The 20,539-nt window shown below is 38.4% G+C and overlaps 1 protein-coding gene across 2 annotated transcripts; it reads right to left on the minus strand.

The window, feature by feature from the left end:
- Window positions 1-547: 547 nt before the first annotated feature.
- Window positions 548-20,302, minus strand: LOC104589810 (regulatory protein RecX family protein). Of its 2 annotated transcripts, none has more exons than XM_010248250.3 (6): window positions 20,023-20,302; window positions 19,607-19,872; window positions 16,808-17,033; window positions 15,313-15,405; window positions 1,711-1,798; window positions 548-1,281 (listed from the first exon to the last, which is right to left on the minus strand). In XM_010248250.3, exons 1-6 carry the CDS (start codon window positions 20,088-20,090, stop codon window positions 991-993), a joined length of 1,032 nt encoding a protein of 343 aa, XP_010246552.1. In that variant the 5' UTR covers window positions 20,091-20,302; the 3' UTR covers window positions 548-990. The 2 variants fall into 2 exon arrangements, with proteins under 2 accessions (XP_010246552.1, XP_088755630.1); XM_088899504.1 differs by having other exon boundaries at window positions 1,209-1,324.
- Window positions 20,303-20,539: the final 237 nt, after the last annotated feature.

Below are 20,539 nucleotides of genomic sequence, written 5' to 3' on the forward strand. Positions count from 1 at the left end.
ACATCTAGTTTTTCAACTCAAATAAAAGCCCCAACCCCCAACAAAGGTTTTTTAGTCTTAACAAAAAATACACAAAAGCTTTCAATACCTGGCATGGGGATCACATTACTCTAGATAGAGTGTATTATTATTCACAAACAAAACCTGATTTAATCTCTTAAATCAAATAAAGAAAATCTAACATGAATTTATCATATGGATAATTGGTCCTAAACAGGTGGCCAACTGCCCATTAACTAGTATCCTAGATAGGGAGGAGTGGACTGCCAATACGATGATGGGTATGACCAAGAGAAATACTCTGTACCCAAGGGTCAACTTCCCTGGGATGAACCTCCTAAATGTATAGATCGACACAAAAATCTTGTGCATTTAGACTTCCAATCAAGCTGACCTTCACTATCTTGGTGAAACCGTCCCAATTCCAATTCACCAATTGGTAATCCCTCGGTCTTATTTAGATTTTAGAAACGCCTCAGTCACATAGCTGCTCATCATCCATAAATAATACAAGTATGGCTCATCAAAAAGCCGATGCCTACACAAATTGCAAGAAATGGTGTTTCCATTAGCAATATCAAAGATTACATAAAATAAAGAATTCTTCATTCATCAAGAAATGTGCAGCCAATCCAACTGCCAATAAACTCCAAAGGTGATGTCTGCTTGATATTACAGTTGACTCTGCAACCAGATCATTTTAAAAAGAGCTTGTCATACAAGATGGCAGCAGGTAGGTTGACATATAACGCAGCATGGAGAGCCATGTGTAGCTTTAGTCTTGGCTACTTATGCAACCTTTTATATGATGAACAGATTGCCAGAATGTAGGGCATTGCAATTATCCCTGATCCAGACTGTTGCATGGAATCCCTGGTCCACCAAATCAAATTTTAGGGAACTAAACATGGAGGTACCAAGATGGTCTCTCCTTTACATTGCAGGGAAAATGAATGTGCGAAGTTACATGAGAATCCCCTAGTGAGGTTGTCAATATACTTGGGGAGGATGCTTGGATTCCAACCTCTTTACAATGTAGCTGGTAACAGCCCAGTTAAACCCACGGTACTGTAGCCATCTAATGATCCTTGATTTCCGTGTCTCATGAGGAACATCTCGACCCTGCAACCACTGCTTTGAGGCCTTAGTAAATAGGCTTTCGAGTAAAGACTTTGACATACCAAGATTCAACTCCTGACTGCTCCCAGAATCATCCTGCTCGAAGACAAGTTTCATTGCCTTTTCTGCATCTGTTTCATTCACTCCCTTCTGGAGAAGTGCCTGATTCCACAGCATTGAATCATCCCCAGGTTTCATGTATTTTCTTAACAATTATACCAGAAATGAGGCATAAATAACTATAAAAAGTTGCTAGTTTTTTTAATCATTTATAAGTTTTAACTACTATAAACAAACAAGGATCTTCAACTTGTTAAATCTTTTCACCATGTAGTAATGAAAAGTACACCTTGATATGTCCATTTTATTGTGAAACAAACACTGCCTTAACATTATTATATATCTATCACCGCCATATTTCATCTATAAACTCAGGGAAAATACGCAAATTTAATTAAAAAAATAAAACCAGGCACCAAAAGGAAAGGTAAGTAAAGTTGTTCAGAAATCGGGAATGATAGATAAAGGTTATGCAGTAAAAACCTTTAAGAGAATAGAAATCAAACAACAGTTCAAAAAAGAATATCATACTTGCTTAATTCGCCTTGGCCCCCAGCAAAATGAAGACCATCTAGACCGAGAAAATGCTTCCGCATAAAAGAAATCATTAATCAATCCCCTACAAGAAACAAAAAGTGAAATGAAATTGATTAGAAAAAGGGGTAATAAAGAACAGTATCTGATATCACTTTTTTTTTGTTTCTTGTGCATCCGGATGCATGCAACTGTGTTCCTATGTGTCACCATAAGAGGAAATGCATTAGCATAAGAATGTCTCAAAACATTAGCCCAGTAAGTCTCACATAGGCAATCAACTTGTCTAGACAAGATCTTTACTAACTGAATTTAGGTCTAGGAAATTGGCGGGTGTAACGAAGTACCTGCACTGATGATAAACATATAATATTTAAATAGAAACCCTTATTAAACACAATTATTTAAATTATATTACTAATTCATTGATATCGTCATCATCATCATCTAAGCTTCGTCCCAACTATACAGGGTTGGCTACATGACTCCTATTCTGCCATTCTGCTCTGTTCAGTGTCAAATCTATTGTTAAATTATGGCCTTTAAATCATTGCTTACTACTTCAACCCATATCCTTTTTGGTTTGCCCCTAGTTCTTGCAGCCTCTTCAACTTGAAACTGATCACTTCTTCTTACTGGTGTGTCATAGATGATCTTCTCATTACTAATGCATTGATATGATAATTAAAATTTAGAAATATTGTTTAGTATAATTAACATGATTAAATAGACATCCCACCAGATAAGGGTTTCAATAATACAGGTATGATTGAGACATTGAGAGGGTGAAAAGAGTAAGGAGTGAAGAAAAAGGATATAGTGGCTCAATGCATTTGTACTTCAAAATTCTGATGTTCTAGTTACATGACCCTTTTATAGAGTGGAATTGCAATTTGCAAAAGAGGAACTGTGTGGATGATCCCATATGTTACCTAGGCAAGGACGTGCATTGACAAGCCACCACCTAGGTGTTGGGTGGGAGATTGGCTGCATCAAGGATTGTGTGCAAGAGAGATGAGATCATAGAGAAGTGCATGATCATAAATTGATAATAATAACAGATAGCCTTCAGAAAAGAGTAAGGAGTGAAGAAAAGGGATATAGTGGCTCAATGCATTTGTACTTCAAAATTCTGATGTTCTAGTTACATGACCCTTTTATAGAGTGGAATTGCAATTTGCAAAAGAGGAACTGTGTGGATGATCCCATATGTTACCTAGGCAAGGACGTGCATTGACAAGCCACCACCTAGGTGTTGGGTGGGAGATTGGCTGCATTAAGGATTGTGTGCAAGAGAGATGAGATCATAGAGAAGTGCATGATCATAAATTGATAATAATAACAGATAGCCTTCAGAAAACAAATCTACTACAGAAAAATAATAGAGAATTTGTTCACTTTTGGGATGCCCTTAAGTAGAAATTTAAGTTGGGTTTGAAGCTCATCCAAATTGGGCATACATGATAAAATAGTATCCTTCCAGATAAAAATACACTTATGAAATATTATATTCCATAGAGATAATATTATCTGTTCCCATCCATCAAGGGTTCATTTTAAAAAGCATAGCATGATAAATATGTTTATGATATAAAATACTTAAAAGGTCATCATTGCTTGGTAGTTAATGCAGTGGTAAAATCTTCGGCTGCAGCATAGAACATGGGTTCAGTTCTGGAAGTGACCACCACTTCATGCAAGAAAATGATGGTGGTTACCAAGACCCAGGATAGTTGGGACCAATATTGGGTAATGGCCCTTGTATATAATAACTAACCATGTAGAAACCCCATTTTCCGCACACTTTCTTGTAGAGACTGGGTCAAATGGGCCCTAGTCCTTTAGTGTCATTCTTATCAGTTCCTTCTTGTTATGTTTTCTTATTGGGCCTTCTTTCTTTATGGGCCTTTAGCTTCTGTTTTATTTTTTAAGTGTATTGCTGATGTGGACACCTACTTATTGTAAATTATGTAACTTAAATAAGTTTAATAAAACGATTAGAGTAGGGAAAAGAGGAGATTATCGAACTCCTTTCTTCTCCATTTTTCCTTCTTGCTGTCTTCCTCTTCTTCCTTCCCTCTTTCTGCTCTAATCTAAATATTTCTGCTAATTTTATTGGTCTGAATCACATCTTGGTATCAGAGCAGGTCCTCCTTCGCTTTCTCCTTTTTTTTTCCTTTTTTTCCCATACACCTTTTTCTAATCGAAAGGTGTATGGAGAGATAAATTGCTGATCAATCAGAGATCTTGTTTGCCTAGTTGGTAGAGGGTTTGGAGAGTCAGAAGCTGGCCGAAGATTGCCAAGAAAGTGGGACTGCAATTTTTTTTCCCAAAACCCTAGCCGACTAGACTATTTCCAGTTACGGGTTGAAGAGGCTGTTTGGGTGTGGCACTCAAGGCTTGGAGGGTTCTTTTTTTATCTCCAAAAGTGGGTGGCTGTAGTTGGAAGTGGTTTTGATCGCTCTGGTTTGAGTGGCTACCTCCTCTCTTTCTCCCCGGAGGCCAGGTACGGTGAAACCCTAGTTTTGGGACTTTTGAGTGTTTGATTGACCTTAGTTAGGTCTATAAAGGTTGAAAACATTGTTTTTTTATTTTCGTTTGATTGATGGAGCAATCTGGAAGTGAGATGAAGCAGATCCCGGTATCGGGGGTTGGTCCCATAGATTCCATTTTGACAAGAGTGACAACAATTAAACTTGACGGAACAAATTACCTTGCTTGGGAACAATCCATTAAGATCCATGTCTATAGTAGAGGTAAACTGGGGTTTCTCACGGGTAGTAAGGTGATGCCAGAAGAGACTGATCCTACATATGAGAAATGGATGTAGGATAACTACGCAGTTATTGGGTGGTTGGTAAATTCTATGCAACCCCACATAAGTCAACACTATTTGTGGATGACTTCAGCCAAGGAGAGTTGGGATAGTGTTACAGAAACATACTCTCAAAAATTAAACGTTGCAAGGACCTACAAACTGAAGAATGATGTGAAAAATTTAAAACAGGGGGAGAAGAGTGTGATTGTCTACTATTCGATGTTGAAGTCACTATGGCAGGAGATAAATGTTATGGAAGCATTTGTATGGGAAAGCACCAACAGTGTTTGAACTCTTTATAGGACTCGATCCTGAATTTGATATTACAAGGCAAAATATTCTGGCCAAGGATGAAGTGTCACTTGCTCAGGCATACTCTATGGTGAGCAGTGAAGAGAGCAGGAGACAGGTACAGCTACAGACCCCACCTCCACTAGAACATTTTGCACATGCTGGATTAAAACCAAAGGGGGTAAATGAAAAAAAGGTGATATGTGAATATTGCAAGAAGCCGAAACATACGAAGGATTCTTGTTGGAAACTTCATCCAGATCTTCTTCCAGAAAGGTTTTAGAACAACAACAATTTTAAGAAGGGTGTCAATCTGGAAAGACCAAGAATGCAAATGTTACAGTATCAGTTGTGGAATAACTGGCAGCAGTGAAGGCAGAATTTGAGAGAAATGGGAAGTTGATACATCACTTGGAGTCTACTATTGCATCTTCCACCTCAGGCACCCCCTCTACATCCGCCTTTGCCCATTCAGGCAAGGTTCAAAGTATCGACACGTATCGGCCGATACCATTCCGGGACCCCTCCGATACGCCCCTATAGTGGGTGTATCGGAGGTCTGACCGGTTCAGGGGGTAGAGGAGACCTAAATCGGCCCCCCTGAACCGGTTGCGGAAAAAAAATAAAAAAAAAGGCTCCAAAATGTGTATCGATCGCGTATCGGGCGTATCGATATTTTGAACATTGCGTTCAGGTATTCGTGCTTCTGTAAATCATGCTACAGCCTCAAGTAATCGTAGAATTCCTTGGATTATAGATCCTGGTGCATTAGACCATATGACTAGCTTACCCAACCTTTTTTGTTCATACCAGCTCCTCTCGGGTAGAGAGAAGATTTCTCTTGCCGATGGGTCTCTTGCTCCCATCTCTAGCAAGGGGGATGTTAGAGCCTCTGACTCACTTGTATTATCCTCTGTCCTTCATGCCAAACTTAGCACTAACCTTTTATCTATTAGTAGTTTAACAAAATCAATGAACTGCAGCATAACCTTCTTTCCTACTTATTGTGTTTTTCAGGACCTGAAGTCTCAGCGGACGATTGGGAGTGGCCATGAGGCGAATGGGATATACTTGTTGGATGTCTCTGATCAAAGTTTTGGATTACTTAGTGCAGTAGCTTTGGAGTCCATTTTATGAGTCAGTTGATAGAGTCATGATATGTCATTTCAGATTTGGTCATTTGTCTTTTTCTGCTTTGAGTCATTTGTTTCTAGAAATGTTTAGGGGAATATCCCTATTGAGTCTTCATTGTGAGTCATGTGAACTTGCAAAACATTGTAGACAATCTTTTTCAATGAGTAATAAAAGATTTGTTTCTCCTTTCCATATTGTGCACTCTGATGTGTGGGGGCCATATCATTTACCTGCTATGGGAGGGTTACAAATATTTCATTCTTTTCATTGATGATTTCTCTCATTACACCTAGATTTACCTCATGAAATCACAGGATGAAGTACCAAATATTGTACAAAAATTTCATGAACTTATACTTACCTAGTTTAACACTCGGATCCAAATATTCTAATCTGAATGCAAAGGAATATTTTGAGAAGAGTCATCCTACTTTGATACCTTCGGAGTTATTCATCAAAGTTCCTGTTCCTACGCTCCTCAACAAAATGGAGTGGCGGAAAGGAAGAACAGACATGTGGTTGAGGTTGCAAAGAGCCTCCTTTTTGCTTCCCATGTTCCTGTTAAGTTTTGGGGGGATGTTGTCCTTACAGCTACATACTTGATAAACTGAATGCCTTACCGGGTTTTGGGGTTTAAAACTCCCTTTAGCTTGCTTTTCCCAAATGAGGATCTCTTCTCTCTTCCTCTCAGAGTGTTTGAGTGCATTTGCCATGTTCTTGTTCACAATCATCAAAAACATAAGTTTGAGCCTAAAGCACACAAGTGTGTCTTTTTGGGATATGCCTCCACACAAAAGGGATACTGTTGTTTTGATCCGGTTCGTGGCACTCGCTTTGTTTCCAGAGATGTCACATTTACAGAGTCTATTCCTTTCTTTGGTACTTCTCCTGAGGGGGAGCATTCAGAGGAGTTGTTTGCATTGTCACCATCTGTTCCTCTATTGACTCTTCTTCTCATGTTCCTGCTCCCCCTCCTCCTCTTGCTCATCCTCCCACATTTCCTTCCCATCCTATTAGTCAAAGGTGGTACCAGAGACAAAGACTCAGAGACATGCAAGTTTTTTCCATGCCTTCAGATGTGCCTCTTGCTCCTCCCAACACTACTGAAGTAACAGGTCAGCCCTCTTCTACCACTTTGAATACCTTACTTGACCTTGATCTCCCTATTGCCCTTCGCAAAGGCAAACAGAAATGTACAACTCATTACATTTCCAAACACCTGTCCTACAGCCTTCTTTCCCCTTCCTTGCCTCTATTTCCACACATGTGACTCCTAGATCTGTCCCAGAAGCCTTGTCCAAACCAGAATAGAGGGATGCTATGATGACTGAACTAGATGCTTTGCATAAGAACAATACTTGGGAATTGTGGATTTGCTTTAGGGAAAGGAACCGGTTGGCTGTAAGTGGGTGTTCACTATTAAGTATCATTCTGATGGTACTATTGAAAGATATAAGGCCCGTTTGGTTGCTAAAGGGTATACTCAGATGTATGGTATTGACTACCTGGAAACTTTTGCCCCAGTAGCCAAGATGACTTCAGTTTGAGTTTTGCTCTCTTTAGCTATTGCTTTTGATTGGCCTCTTCATCAGTTTGATGTAAAGAATGCTTTCTTGAACGGGGACCTACATGAAGAGGTCTACATGTCTTTACCTCCAAGGGTGTATGGGAAGGAGATGCAAGGAAAGGTTTGTAAACTGAAGAAGTCCCTTTTTGGCCTTAAGCAATCTCCTCGAGCCTGGTTTGATAGATTTCGGGCTGCTCTTATTGCTTTTGGGTACACAGACTCAGTCGGATCATACCTTGTTTGTTAAGAGGAGAGATTCCTTAGTGACCCTTCTGATTGTCTATGTTGATGATATTGTGGTTATTGGTAATGACACCCAAGAAGTTGTTCATCTCAAAAGTTTTCTTAACACTGAGTTTGAAATTAAAGACTTGGGGGAACTTAGATATTTCTTGGGAATTGAAGTTGTCAGATCTAAGGATGGTCTCTTCATTTCTCAACGGAGGTATGTTCTTGATCTTATAGATACTGGTAAACTGGGTGCCCGACTTGCTTCTCCTCCTATAGATCTAAATCATAAGCTATCAGCTACTGAGGGTGAACTGTTGCCTGATAAGGGAGTGTTCCAGAGAGACTGGTTGGGAAGCTATTATACCTTTGTATGACTCGGCCAGATATTTCCTATGCAGTTAGTGTAATTAGCTAGTTTATGCATTCTCCCAGAGATACACATTTAGCAGCTTTTGAGAGGGTTCTGTGCTACCTAAATAGGACTCCAGGGAAAGGTATCTTGTTTGCTAAGCATGGACACATGAAGCTGGAAGCATACACTGATGCTGACTAGGCCGGATGTAGTGATGATAGGAGGTCCACTTCAGGTTATTGTGCTATGGTAGTAGGGAACATTGCATCATGGAGGAGTAAAAAGTAGTCTGTAGTGGCAAGATCCTTAGCTAAAGCGGAGTACAAGGCAATGGCACATGGAGTTTCTGAACTTTTGTGATTGAGATCAGTTTTAGAAGAATTAGGTATAGACTGTGAGAAGCCAATGTTATATTGTGACAACCAGGCTGCTATCAACCAGTGTTTTAATAGGCATGGGAGCCTCCAGGCGAGGCGCTCCCAAAACGCCCTAAGGCGTATGCCAGAGGCATTGATACCTTTGAGGCATACGCCTCAGGTGCAAGAGGTGTACGCCTCTTGCGCTTTTTTCATGAGGTGTGCTAGAGGTGTATGCCTCTTGCGCCTCATGCACACCTAATATGAAAATACAAGAAGAAAAAAAGAAAAAAGAAAGAAAGAAAGGAAAGGAAAAGAAAAGAAAGGGAAAGAAAAGGAAAGGAAAGGAAAGGAAAAGAAAAGAAAGGGAAAGGGAAAGGGAAAGAAAATGAAAGGAAAGAGAAGAAAAAAAAGAGAAAAGGAAAGAAAAGAAAAGGGAAGGGAAGGGAAGAAAAGATAAGGGAAAAGAAAATGGTTTGCCCCCTGCCCCTTCGGATGAGCCCCCCAGACCCCCCTGGCCCCTTTTCGATGCAGCCCCTTTGAACTACTGTTATGCATCTTTATTCTTCTTAATATAAAAGATTTTTATTAAAAATAAAGTAAAAATGAGATCCCCCCTTCCTCTTCATCCTCCTCATAACCCCCCTCCTCTTAATAAGACTTACGCCTCCTTGTGTTCGGAAGGCTTACGCCTCTTGCGTTCTGAATTATGCCTCACGCCTCTAGGCAGTGGAACGCCTTGCGTCACGCCTCCGTGTTTTAAAACATTGTTATCAACATTGCACATAATCCTGTTCAACATGACAGAACAAAAAACATTGAAGTTGGCAGGCATTTTATACAAGAGAGAGTTGCCTCAAGAGAAGTCTACCTACCATTTGTTGCTTCTAAAGAACAATTTGCTGATGTTTTGACAAAAGGTGTTCCTAAAGGAAAGCTGGTTCACTATATAAGCAAGCTGGGCATGATTGATATCTTTGCTCAGCTTGAGGGGGAGTGTAGAGAGACTGGGCCGAATGGGCCCTAGTCCTTTAGTGTCATTCTTATTAGTTCCTTCTTGTTATGTTTTCTTATTGGGCCTTCTTTCTTTATGGGCCTTTAGCTTCTGTTTTATTTTTTTTAAGTGTATTGCTGATGTGGACGCCTACTTAAGGACCTCCTTGTAAATTATGTAACTTAAGTAAGTTTAATACAAAGATTAGAGTAGGGGAAAGAGGAGATTATCGAACTCCTCCTTTCTTCTCCATTTTTCCTTCTTCTTCTTTCTGTCTTCCACTTCTTCCTTCCTTCTTTCTGCTCTAATCTAAATATTTCTACTAATTTTATTGGTCTGAATCACATCTTTTCTTTTATTGTGCTCCAGGCATTCTTCAGTCAACTTGCGATCTTCTCAGTTGCATGCATCTATTCAAGCAAGGTGAGAGATTGGTCATTTTGAGCCCTTTCATACCCCTCATGCCCAAATCTGAGCTAAAACTTCCATCTGATGAGAGACTGGTTAATTAAACTAATCACAAGTTGTCATTTAGAATTTTTCCACTACAAGCCAATCCGGGACACAATCAAGAGATCAAAGCCTAGTAAACAATAGAATTATTCATTTAAAGGCAATCAATCCAGTGATCTCATAGACCAGACCACAGATCAACGGTTGATCACACTTGAATGGATAGACACTGTCCGATTCAGGACTTCTTTAGTGAGATCAGGGAATCAAACTTGACCATCGAGAAGACCAACCCAATTGGATGCAATTCATATAAAGATCACAAATTCCAGACCCTGAGATCACGATCAAAGGCTTGTGCCAGTGATCCAATCACAAAATCCATATTGGAATCTTACGCTTAGAAGTTTAAGGGGGATGTTGCATTTAAATCCCACTTAGGATAGAAGTAGAACTTCTAGAAGCCTAATCCATGCCTAGGATTCTTCCTTGTGGTTAGGGAGGAAAAGTCCCCATCTCACAGGTTTCCCTAATCCCTATGACTAGTCTAAAGTAAATTGGCTATAGAGATACCCAGTTCAACCAACTCTCAAGGAAGAGCCTCATTTTTAAGGTTTTTCCAAAGGGCCAGTCTAAAGTTGACCAGTTATAGGGATCAGCCTAAAGTAGACCAATTGGTCTTAGATTTGATCTAGTAAGGTTTTGTGCATTCTGTCTAAAGTTGACCAACCAAAAAGTGACCCTTTGCACAGAAAACCTAAAATTGACTGGCTAAAATCCTCTGAGTAAGTGATCTTTCTTAAACCAGTCTAAAGTAGATTGACCCTGAGTAATTTCAAAATTTTGGAGAACTCTTCCCCACATTTGAGTTTCCCACAGTTCTAAGGCTTGTAGAACCTCTATTTCAAACCAAATAGACCAACCTAATCCCAAGAAGATCATCCTTAGTTGCAAATTGGACTAGGTAACTTCCAGCTCACTAGTTTGGGTGCAATGGGTCCTCTTCCCCCTTTACCTATAAAAAGAGAACGCCCCAATGGGATGAGAGAACTTTTGTTAAACAATCTAGGATACCTATAAGCTAGAGATATACTTTGGAGCATAGTTGTCAAGTCGCCTAGGCAACCACAGGGCGCTCAGTTGCCTAGGCGACGCCTAGGCCTAGGCAATGGAATTTGGAAGTATAAAATAAATTTCCCTACCCCTCTTAGGCTACTTTATTGGTTTTTTATACTAACAAGCATACCTGTATGCTAGCTATTAGCAATAAAATCATTCGAATAAAACATAAAATGCCATAGCTAGCATCCAGGCCAACAAAAATGGGGGAGTGCAAATAAGAAAAGAGAGAAAAATAAGGGGGCAGAGCCCCTGTTTCATTCCCAACATAAGTTGTCCAAGAGGATGATGTGGATTGTGTTTAAAGGGGTGGAGACCCTATTTCAGGCTAAAAAAAAATGGAGGAGGATTGTTAGAAGTAAGAATGAAGGAGTACCAATGTGATTTTAGGAAGGAGGAGGAGGAGGCGGAGCCCCTATTTCATCCCAAAAATATTTCAAAAAGAAGAAGAAGAAGAAGAAGAAGAAGAAGAAGAAATGTACCTAGAGGTCTTGGACTACTTGGACTGAACATGGAAACTTCGTAGTCATCGCTTTCTCTTCTCAGCTCTCAGTTCAAAACTCAAAGTCTCAAACCCAAAGAAACTTTCGTAGTTTTAATGTAAAAGAGAATTACTTTAATAAAAATTGATAACATACAACAAGGTGTATCATAGTTGTCAAGGCGACTAGGCGATTTTTAGAAGTTGCCTCGCCCAACGCCTAGGTGCTTTTGTATTAGGCGCTCACACACATATATGCTATACTATTTTTTTGAATGTGCATATGTATTATACCATTTTTATTGGTTTGTTTTATCTTATTACAATACACCCTGTTGTATATTATCTTTTTTTATTAAAGTAATTCTCTTTTACTTTAATTAAAGAGAAGAGAAAACGAGAGTTGAGAAGAGAAAACGATGACGGGAAGACCTCCTAGTACGTTCTTCTTCTTCTTCTTCTTTTGGGATGAAACAGGGGCTCCGCCTCCTCCTCCTTCTTCTTCTTCTTCTTAACAATCCTCCATTTTTTTTTAGCCTGAAACAGGGTCTCCACCCCCTTAAACACAGTCCACATCGTCCTCTTGGACAACTTATGTTGTGAACGAAACAGGGGCTCCGCCCCCTTATTTTTCACTCTTTTCTTATCTGCAATCCCCCTTTTTTTTGGCCTGGATGCTAGCTATGGCATTTTATGTTTTATTCAAATGATTTTATTGCTAATAGCTAGCATACAGGTATGTTTGTTAGTATAAAAAACCAATAACTTAGCTTAAGAGGAGTAAGGATATATATTTTATACTTTAAAATTCCATCGCCTAGGCGACTAAGCGCCCTGTGGTCGCTTAGGCTCGCCTAGGCGCCTTGACAACTATGGGGTGTATTCTAATAAGATAAAACAAACCAATAAATGACATAATACATGTGCACATTCAAAAAAATAATATAACATATATATGGGTGAGCGCCTAATACAAAAACACCTTGGCGTTGGGCGAGGCAACTTCTAAAAATCGCCTAGTCGCTAGACCTGTTCATGGGCCGGGTAGCCCAACGGCCCGGCCCGCACCCCGGCCAGGCTTGGTCATATAATTAGGCCCGCGGGCCTAACCTCGGGCTTAACACAATAAGCCCGACTGTGTTTCGGGCCGGGCTCGGGATTTGTCAAAAAAGCCCGGCCCGAGCCCGGCCCGGCCCGACTCAATATTATATATTTTATAAAATATATAATATGTATTTTATATATTATATAAAATATATAAATAATATAATATTTATTAAAATATATATTTATAATTTAATATATATATATATATTTTATTCTTTTCTTTATAATTTCAATCGATCTCTCTTTATTCAGCTGCTTCAACATTAATAATAATAATATAGGCTAAATTTCGAGCCCGGGCCCAGGCTCAGGCTTCGGGCTTTTTATGAGGGCCGAGCTCGGGCCCAAATTGTAGGCCCGATTAATACACAGTAAAAGCCCGGCCCGAGCCCGGCCCGGACTGGCCCATGAACAGGTCTACTAGTTGCCTAGGCGACGCCTAGGTGCCCGCCTAGGCATCGCCTTGACAACTATGCTTTGAAGGAGAAGTAGCTAGATGATCAAGAAAGGCTATTGAAACACCAAGGAGTTTTCAAGCCAAGCATTGAGGTGGTCACATACTCCACAAGGAATGCTCTCATTCCTTCTCATGTTTTGGCCAATTTTCTATCAAATGAATGCCGTGGGTCATGTAGATAGTAATTTAATTCACTAGATGCATGCTGGTTTCACATTTTGATTATATAGTGCTTTGTTTTGTTGTTACCATAGATTCCTCTCATCCACAGCATATAATTTAGCTCCCTAGCATTCTCTTAGTTTATTTTAGTTTAGTCTCACTTAAATTTGCATCTCATAATATTTTTTTTATCAGTAGCATCCCATAATAATTTTAAGTTGTGCATCTAGTACAAGTCTCAATATTCATATCATATTTGCAATATATTTAGCATCAACATTCTCTGTTGGTAGACTGCATACATTGTCTTATCATTTTTCAATTTGCTTCTTATTTTCTTTTGTTATCTTTAAAAAATCCCTCATTAAAATTGTTTTCACTGGCACTCATCCCCCTAGGTCGTGCATATAGAGATAGAGTGCATACATTTACATCATAGTAGCAATTAGCATCTAACTTACATCCAATCTTTTTGGTAGATTTTCCAATCTAGATATTAGCGCTTTCATTTTCTTTTTATTCCCATTCCCATATTAGATTTTCCTAGGCTTTTTCAGCATAAAATTCATCTTATCTCATTATTTATTTTCAGAAAATTCATTTAGCATTAAGGTTCTATTTACAGCTTTGCATATCTATCTTCATTTGCATAGTTTTCTTTTCCCAAAATTCTGTTTCACTTAATTTGGCATTTTTGGCATTTCCATACTCATTTAGATTTTAGAATCATCTTCTGTTAGATTTTTTTTAGCTACATCATTTTGCTTTTTAGAAATTAGAACATTCATCATAGATAGAGTTGGTAGTTCTTCAGTCTATATTCCATTGCTAGATTTTGCTTTGCCAGCTAATTCTTGTTCTTTAGTCTTCAAATTTGGAATTCTTGGCTCACACTTCATTTTCAGTATTCTCGTTAGTTTAGAATTTAGTTTATAATTGTTTTTATTTTCCATTTGGTACTTAGTTTAAATCTGATTTGTTTTGCTTCTAGATACAATTTAATTATTTTCCTTGCTTTAGAATTTCTGTCTAGGTTATTTGTTTTTTTAGTTAAGCTATTATTCTTGTTAATTTCGTTCTTTTCATATCTTGTTTCTTAATTGCATGCTAGAAGTTTTCTGCCCAAGATCAATAAGAGTTTAAGTTGAAAATCTATCAAAGGTCAGTTTTACAGTGGGTGTGTGTGGGGTTCTAACATCTTCCCACAACATACCTTGGCTCCCGAATCCAAGATTTCTAATTCAAATTGGGTGAGCCGTGAAAAAAAAGCTTTTTTGGTAAACTCCAGGTTTTCCTTGCCCTCAAATTTAAAGGATTAGGTGGTGAGTCCTTAATCAGCACAATCCCCTTTTTTTGGAGAAACCAAAGCAATTTCGGTCCAATCTCTTTCTCTCTCAAAAGGGGAAGAGAGTGTGGGGCTAACGCTTGCCTTTTGGAGTTCTAATACCAGTATTCTTAGAACTTGGTTATCCCCCCCCTGAAAAGAAAAAAAAGGAATTGTGCATGATATCTAATGTCAAGAAATGAGATTCAGATAGTTGACAAGAGAAATGAAAGTCTTTTTCAGTTGGATTAAGCAATTTGATAATTTGGTAGCTGATGCTTTAGCCAAACAAGGGGAGGGAAGAGAGACCTTATTGTGGGCACAACTGTATATTAGAGGTTTTGTTGTGGGGAGATAAGAGACCTTGTTCTCTCATTGACTTTTTATTTCTCTTCTGTGTGCAATCTTTTATCTATTTCTTTAATAAATTATGCAGTTATCGATCAAAAAAAAAGAAAAGAAATGAGATTCAATTTCTGAACACAATCTCCTAAGGATCACTAATGGAGTGTCTGTAAGTATGCAAGTCTTTGTAATTATTATTTTCTTGAAACTTCAAGGTCTATGCTTTGACTCTTGACATCAGATAACCAAAACAAGGGAAATTGCCTTTTAAACACTAGAGTCAAGACCATTATCAGTTAACAAACATAAAACAAGATGGAACATATTAGGCTGCTTGGTGTATAGCAAAGAATGCTCATCGGAATGGATGAGAGCATTCAGGATAGTTATTGAAAAGTCATTACATACCTGCTCTTGAAATCAGTTATTACTCCTTCAACTATATTGAGAGGAAATTTCTTCCCACAGAGTTTCTTTCTGAGCTCTACTGCTGTAAATGCTCTGCAGTGACATCAAATGTGCATTCAAACTATATAAAAAAAGAGTATGAGAAATGAGAATAGCATCTAAAGATGAAAAGAAATATCTAAGTATAACAAAAAGGTGATAATAATTAGGGTAAAATATAAAAACCTTCCCTGTGTTGTGTATTGACTAAAATAAAAAACTCCCTTGTAGTTTTGAATAAATTGACAATTACCACCCTTCCATTACCTGGCCAGATGGAAAATGCTGACATTTTGCATTTGTTTTTTCAAAATGCCAATTTTACCCTTAGGGCTATCCGTTAAGGTGTGAACTTACTAAAATACCCTGAAATAATTTTAACCTTTTTATTGCTCTTCTCTTCATTTCATTTCCCACCCCTGAAAAGTGTATACTCTAAAATCATCTGGCTGAGTGAAGTCTAATTTAGAATGATACCTTAACGTGTAATAGGGGATTTCGTAACTTCCTTGTCTCCATTACTGGCCAGATGTTGGAAGAGAGGTAACTGCCAATTTATTCAGAACTAAAGGAGAGGTTTTTTGTTTTAGTCAAAACACAGGGGAGGTTTTTATATTTTACGCTAATAATTAAAAGGTGCTTATCAAAAAATAATGATTAAAAGGTGAGCTTTCAGATGAAAGAAATACTATGAATGCCTGAAAGCTTTTATTAACAATAATTTAGAAATTTTATTAGAATGAATGAAGTAAAGGAATAGCACAGAAGAAAATGAAAACCAGAACACACACTAGAGAATGAGAAGAACCCAGCATCAGATGGAAAATCCCCCCAGGGAATGCCAATAACAACCATCCAACCCCAGAACAACTATGGGAAGGAGAAGCCCATAAAGCTTTGCTCTGTCCACGCTAGATTTTCTAAGGCTGTCTGCTAGGGAAGCAGTTCTCAACCGGCTGAATGAGACACTTGGTTTCCCAGACACGATGTTCCAGATCTGAAGCAAATGCCTAGAAAATTCATTTGAGAATTTAGAACAAGAAGCAACTTGAATCAACAGAAGAAACAAAATTAATGAAACAAGATCATGTCTTGTTATTGATGAAATCAAAGACAGTCTGAGACCAGCAAGAGGTACGGAATTGGGAAGATATGCTAAGCATTATTAAGATCCTAAAAGAATGAATTAGGTTGATGACTATTAAAGTTCACTTCTGATTGGCAGCCAAGCCACCAAAATAATAGGGTGTGACATTTTAGCCAACAGGTTACTTTAGTCTACAAGAATAGGTTCATTAGTTTGATGAAGATATCTCCTAACACTAGTTTGCTTTAGCTTGATATATCGACTTTAAGCTTAAGCTTAGAGAAAAGGTAACATCCTTCATGAAGGAACTTTCAAAATCATGACGGTCATGGTGGCAGTTTTAAAATCATGCAAGTAAGATTTAATAACCTTGTAGCAAGTGCTTCAATTGCAACCTTTTCAGCATCTTGTTTGGTTTTTCTAGAAGACATTGCACTCCCTTCATAAGTCTTCTCATGCAAGTTACCAAATTCATCAGTAACCTCTTCTTCAGGCTCTTCCACAAAATTTTGGTCTATGATCCCCATTTCATGATAATTGTAATTCTCCAATTCTGAGAACCCCCTGATATTTCTGACCGTAACATTTGATCTCGCTACATAAAACAGAGCATGGTCAAATCAATAAGAATGATCAAACGATGGTATAAAAAATTTACAACATATATCAGGATCAGAAAGAAGAACCAAGATAATTATATAAAAACAGTGAGTGACGTGGGCATCCAGGTGCAATGTGCACAGGCTGAGGAATAAAATATGTATGGTACAGACTCCCATGGGGATCAAGGCTCTTGTTAAGCTCAGATGTCAGATCTACATGCAACTGTTCAACTAAAGGATATCCAAATACTACTTCCTTGAGAGAAGCAACCTTCTTACTTTCATGGATTGAGGAAACACCTTCCAGCAAGGTGAATTTTGACAAGGATTACTCACACTTTCCTCCAGGAAACCTCTAAAAGGGACAAAAATGTCAAACAATTGTCTACGGGGTTAAACCATAGTTTTCAAGGCGCCAAGGCGAGGCTAGGCGACAGGGGGGGCACCTTGTCGCCTAGTCACCTAGGCAATGGATTTTTTTATGTTGAAACCATAGATCCTAGGGTAGTTCCCTAGGTACCGTAACCATATTTCCTTAATATTTATTCATAATTTTCATAAGGGGATGAACCCTTAAAGAAGAAGAAGAAGAACAAGAAGTGCTGACTAGATAAAATTTTAAATTCTTCCTTACTTATTGGTTCAGGTTTTGAAGTCTTTGAGGGTTCAATACAGAATTTAGCAATGTTTGTGTTGATTAAACCTTAATAAATAAGAAAACATTAAAAACAAATTAGTATATAAACACACAAAATGATTATTTTAGTTTAATAATGTCTATTTTATAATCATAATCTCAAAAAAGAATGAACAAAAAAGTATTTTATAGTAGGAAGTAAAAAACTGCTTGGCGATTAGGCGAGGCAAGCCTCAAAGGGCGCCTTGTCGCCTAGGCATCGCCTTGACAGCTATGGGTTAAACTAATTTTTCTGTACATACTTTACAGTTCTCCCTAAAAATTGTTATAAATACAATTAAAAGCATAAAGGTACAGCCTAACAATCATCCACATCCCTATCCTATACAGTTCCCTTACTGAAACTAGCTTACTCTTATGAAAAAAGAAAAGAAAAGAAAAGAAAAGAAAAGAAAAGAAATGAGTGAAACAAATAGGAATGGCATGAAGATGATCAAGGGTTGATTTCAGGATGTTGGTGAATTCAACTCAAAAGGTGAGATTTTAAATTACCATACTTCAAAACAAATAGCCACCTCTTTTTTTTTAATACAGAAGGAAAGAACAAGGACCCAACGAAACATTGGGCCTGTCCCACCTGTCCATAAAACAGATGTAAGCCAAGGCCCAAGGAACATTATTAACTAGATCTAAACTAACACTTTGAACCATATTCGCTAACCAATCTGCTGCTTGGTTTCCGTCTCTCCAAATGTGTGTGTAAGCTATGTGAAGCTGGTTTTGCTCCATGATCTTCCTGCATTCTTGGATTAAAGAATCACAGTGCCACAGCAGTTGGTCCTTTCCCAAGAGGCTGTCAATTTTGAGCTTCAAGTCCCCTTCAATCCAAATACTGCAGTATCCACTTTGAGCCGCTACTCAATGAGCTTCAACTGCAGCCCAGTACTCCACAACAATGGAAATGTGAGTCCTTTTTTTTTCTTTGCCATTTAACAAGTATGTTCACTCAAAGCTTTATGTGAGTTACCTAAGAAGCTAAGAAGTTCAATAATTGATTATGGGATTATTTACATGTAATACCTCTAAGATGGGGATTCTGGAATTTCTGGATAGAAAAAGCTGTTTTAACTACTATATTACCAGAGCCCTAAAACCTTGACAGAAAGACAAAACCCCATTGCAAGAAGATAGTGGGTATGATGCCCAAATTAATTATCATCTCCTACAAGGTCATCCCCCCACCCCACCCCCCCAGTACAGGCCTGCATTTGTTCTTGACAGCATCATTATTCATTTGATTGCAGAATTGATGATTTGTTGCAGGTTGAAAGGGCTAGAAGGGTTAGGAATAGACCAAAAAGGACATAGGTAGATGTAGTAAGAAATGATTTAAGTGCCAATAATTAGGGGTATGGAATCCCATTATCCTAAATGGCTACTAATAACACTACATGCTGACATCTGTAGTGGCTCAACTATCAATAAAGGGCACTAGCCATCTTTCCTAAAAAGTGGTCCTAAATTAAATTGTTTACTTACGGTCTTACTGTATTATTTGTATTATTTTATCAATTATAAGAAATTTTGACGTCATGGGGTTTAGAAATTTGGGAGTTCGTCTGGATGTAATTGTTCATTGTCTATATATGAGGTGCATAATTCCATACCTTAAATAGAAAAATAAAAATTTCCCCAAGTTTCATTACTGTTGATGAAATGCATATATTTAGGATATCCATGAATTACAATTCCATCTTGTTGTGACTGCACGTTGATTACCTGTGAAATTGTATTCTTAAGTGAAAAATGGTGTTTTAATTTCGTGGCAACCTGCAATACTGCATGTGCTTTTTGCTAGTTTATAAAAGGAAGAAATTTGTTTAACAGCATGAGATGTGCAGGAAATATGGATTGAAAAGGAAAGTATACCAGTTCCGGAGTTGAAGGCTCCTTTGGAATAGGAAGATTGATCTAAAGACTTCTCACGGAGACCTGATAGTGTAACTGGACCTCTCATACCCTTTGAAAATTTATCTCTTAAAAGCCTTGAATCCGAGATCTCTTCGTAGCAATTCTCTTCAGAAGACTTGGTAGGGGGTGAAGTCGGTTCTTCGTTGTTCTTGGAACATTTCTTAGGGACGGGACCTGAGGATTGGTAAGATCTGCAGCAGCTGATGACACTGGCTTTCTTCACCCTATTTTTGAAAATCAAACACGGCAACCACTACAAATTACATTTCCAATTACATTTCCAATGGTTGAAAATGTGAAATTAACGCACAATAATGAAATTAAACTCGAAACGTAGCATGTTGACGAATTAGAGTTGGATAATGAACTCCTACAATGGACCCGGGTGAACAAAAAGCTCGCTTGAGAATTTAATGCGGAGATTTCCCGCAAAAATCGCCATCACGTTTTCACTAGCTTTTCAGGCTCATGTAAAGAGGAAGCCCTAAAATGGAGTTCGATTGGCATTTATCTGCAACATCGCAGTGTCTGTTTGTTTCTCTTTGGTCATGGACTCATGGATGGAGAAATGTTCCCTTCGAGTTAGAGCCATCGGGCCTAAAGAAAACGGCTTTCTGGAAAAGCCAAAAAGCCATTTTTTTGGTGCCCATGCCCGTTTGGAAGGGCGTTCAGGACCTAGCTTCTAGCGTTCCAAGTTGGCCCAACAGGCCAACATGTGTGGACGAAAATCACAAAAACCAATATGTGTGTTTCCAACGCTAAAAGCATAGCTAAAATTGGAAGTTACTCCGGCTGGTGTTTGGCATCGATGTTGACACATATGACGTTTTATGGGGAAATTTTTACCCACAGGTGGAGGGAATTCATGGCCCCCCATAAAATCACAGAAAT

The sequence above is a fragment of the Nelumbo nucifera genome, chromosome 1 (genome assembly GCF_055504915.1).
Source record: "Nelumbo nucifera cultivar China Antique chromosome 1, China Antique-T2T, whole genome shotgun sequence".
Taxonomy (NCBI): Eukaryota; Viridiplantae; Streptophyta; class Magnoliopsida; order Proteales; family Nelumbonaceae; genus Nelumbo; species Nelumbo nucifera.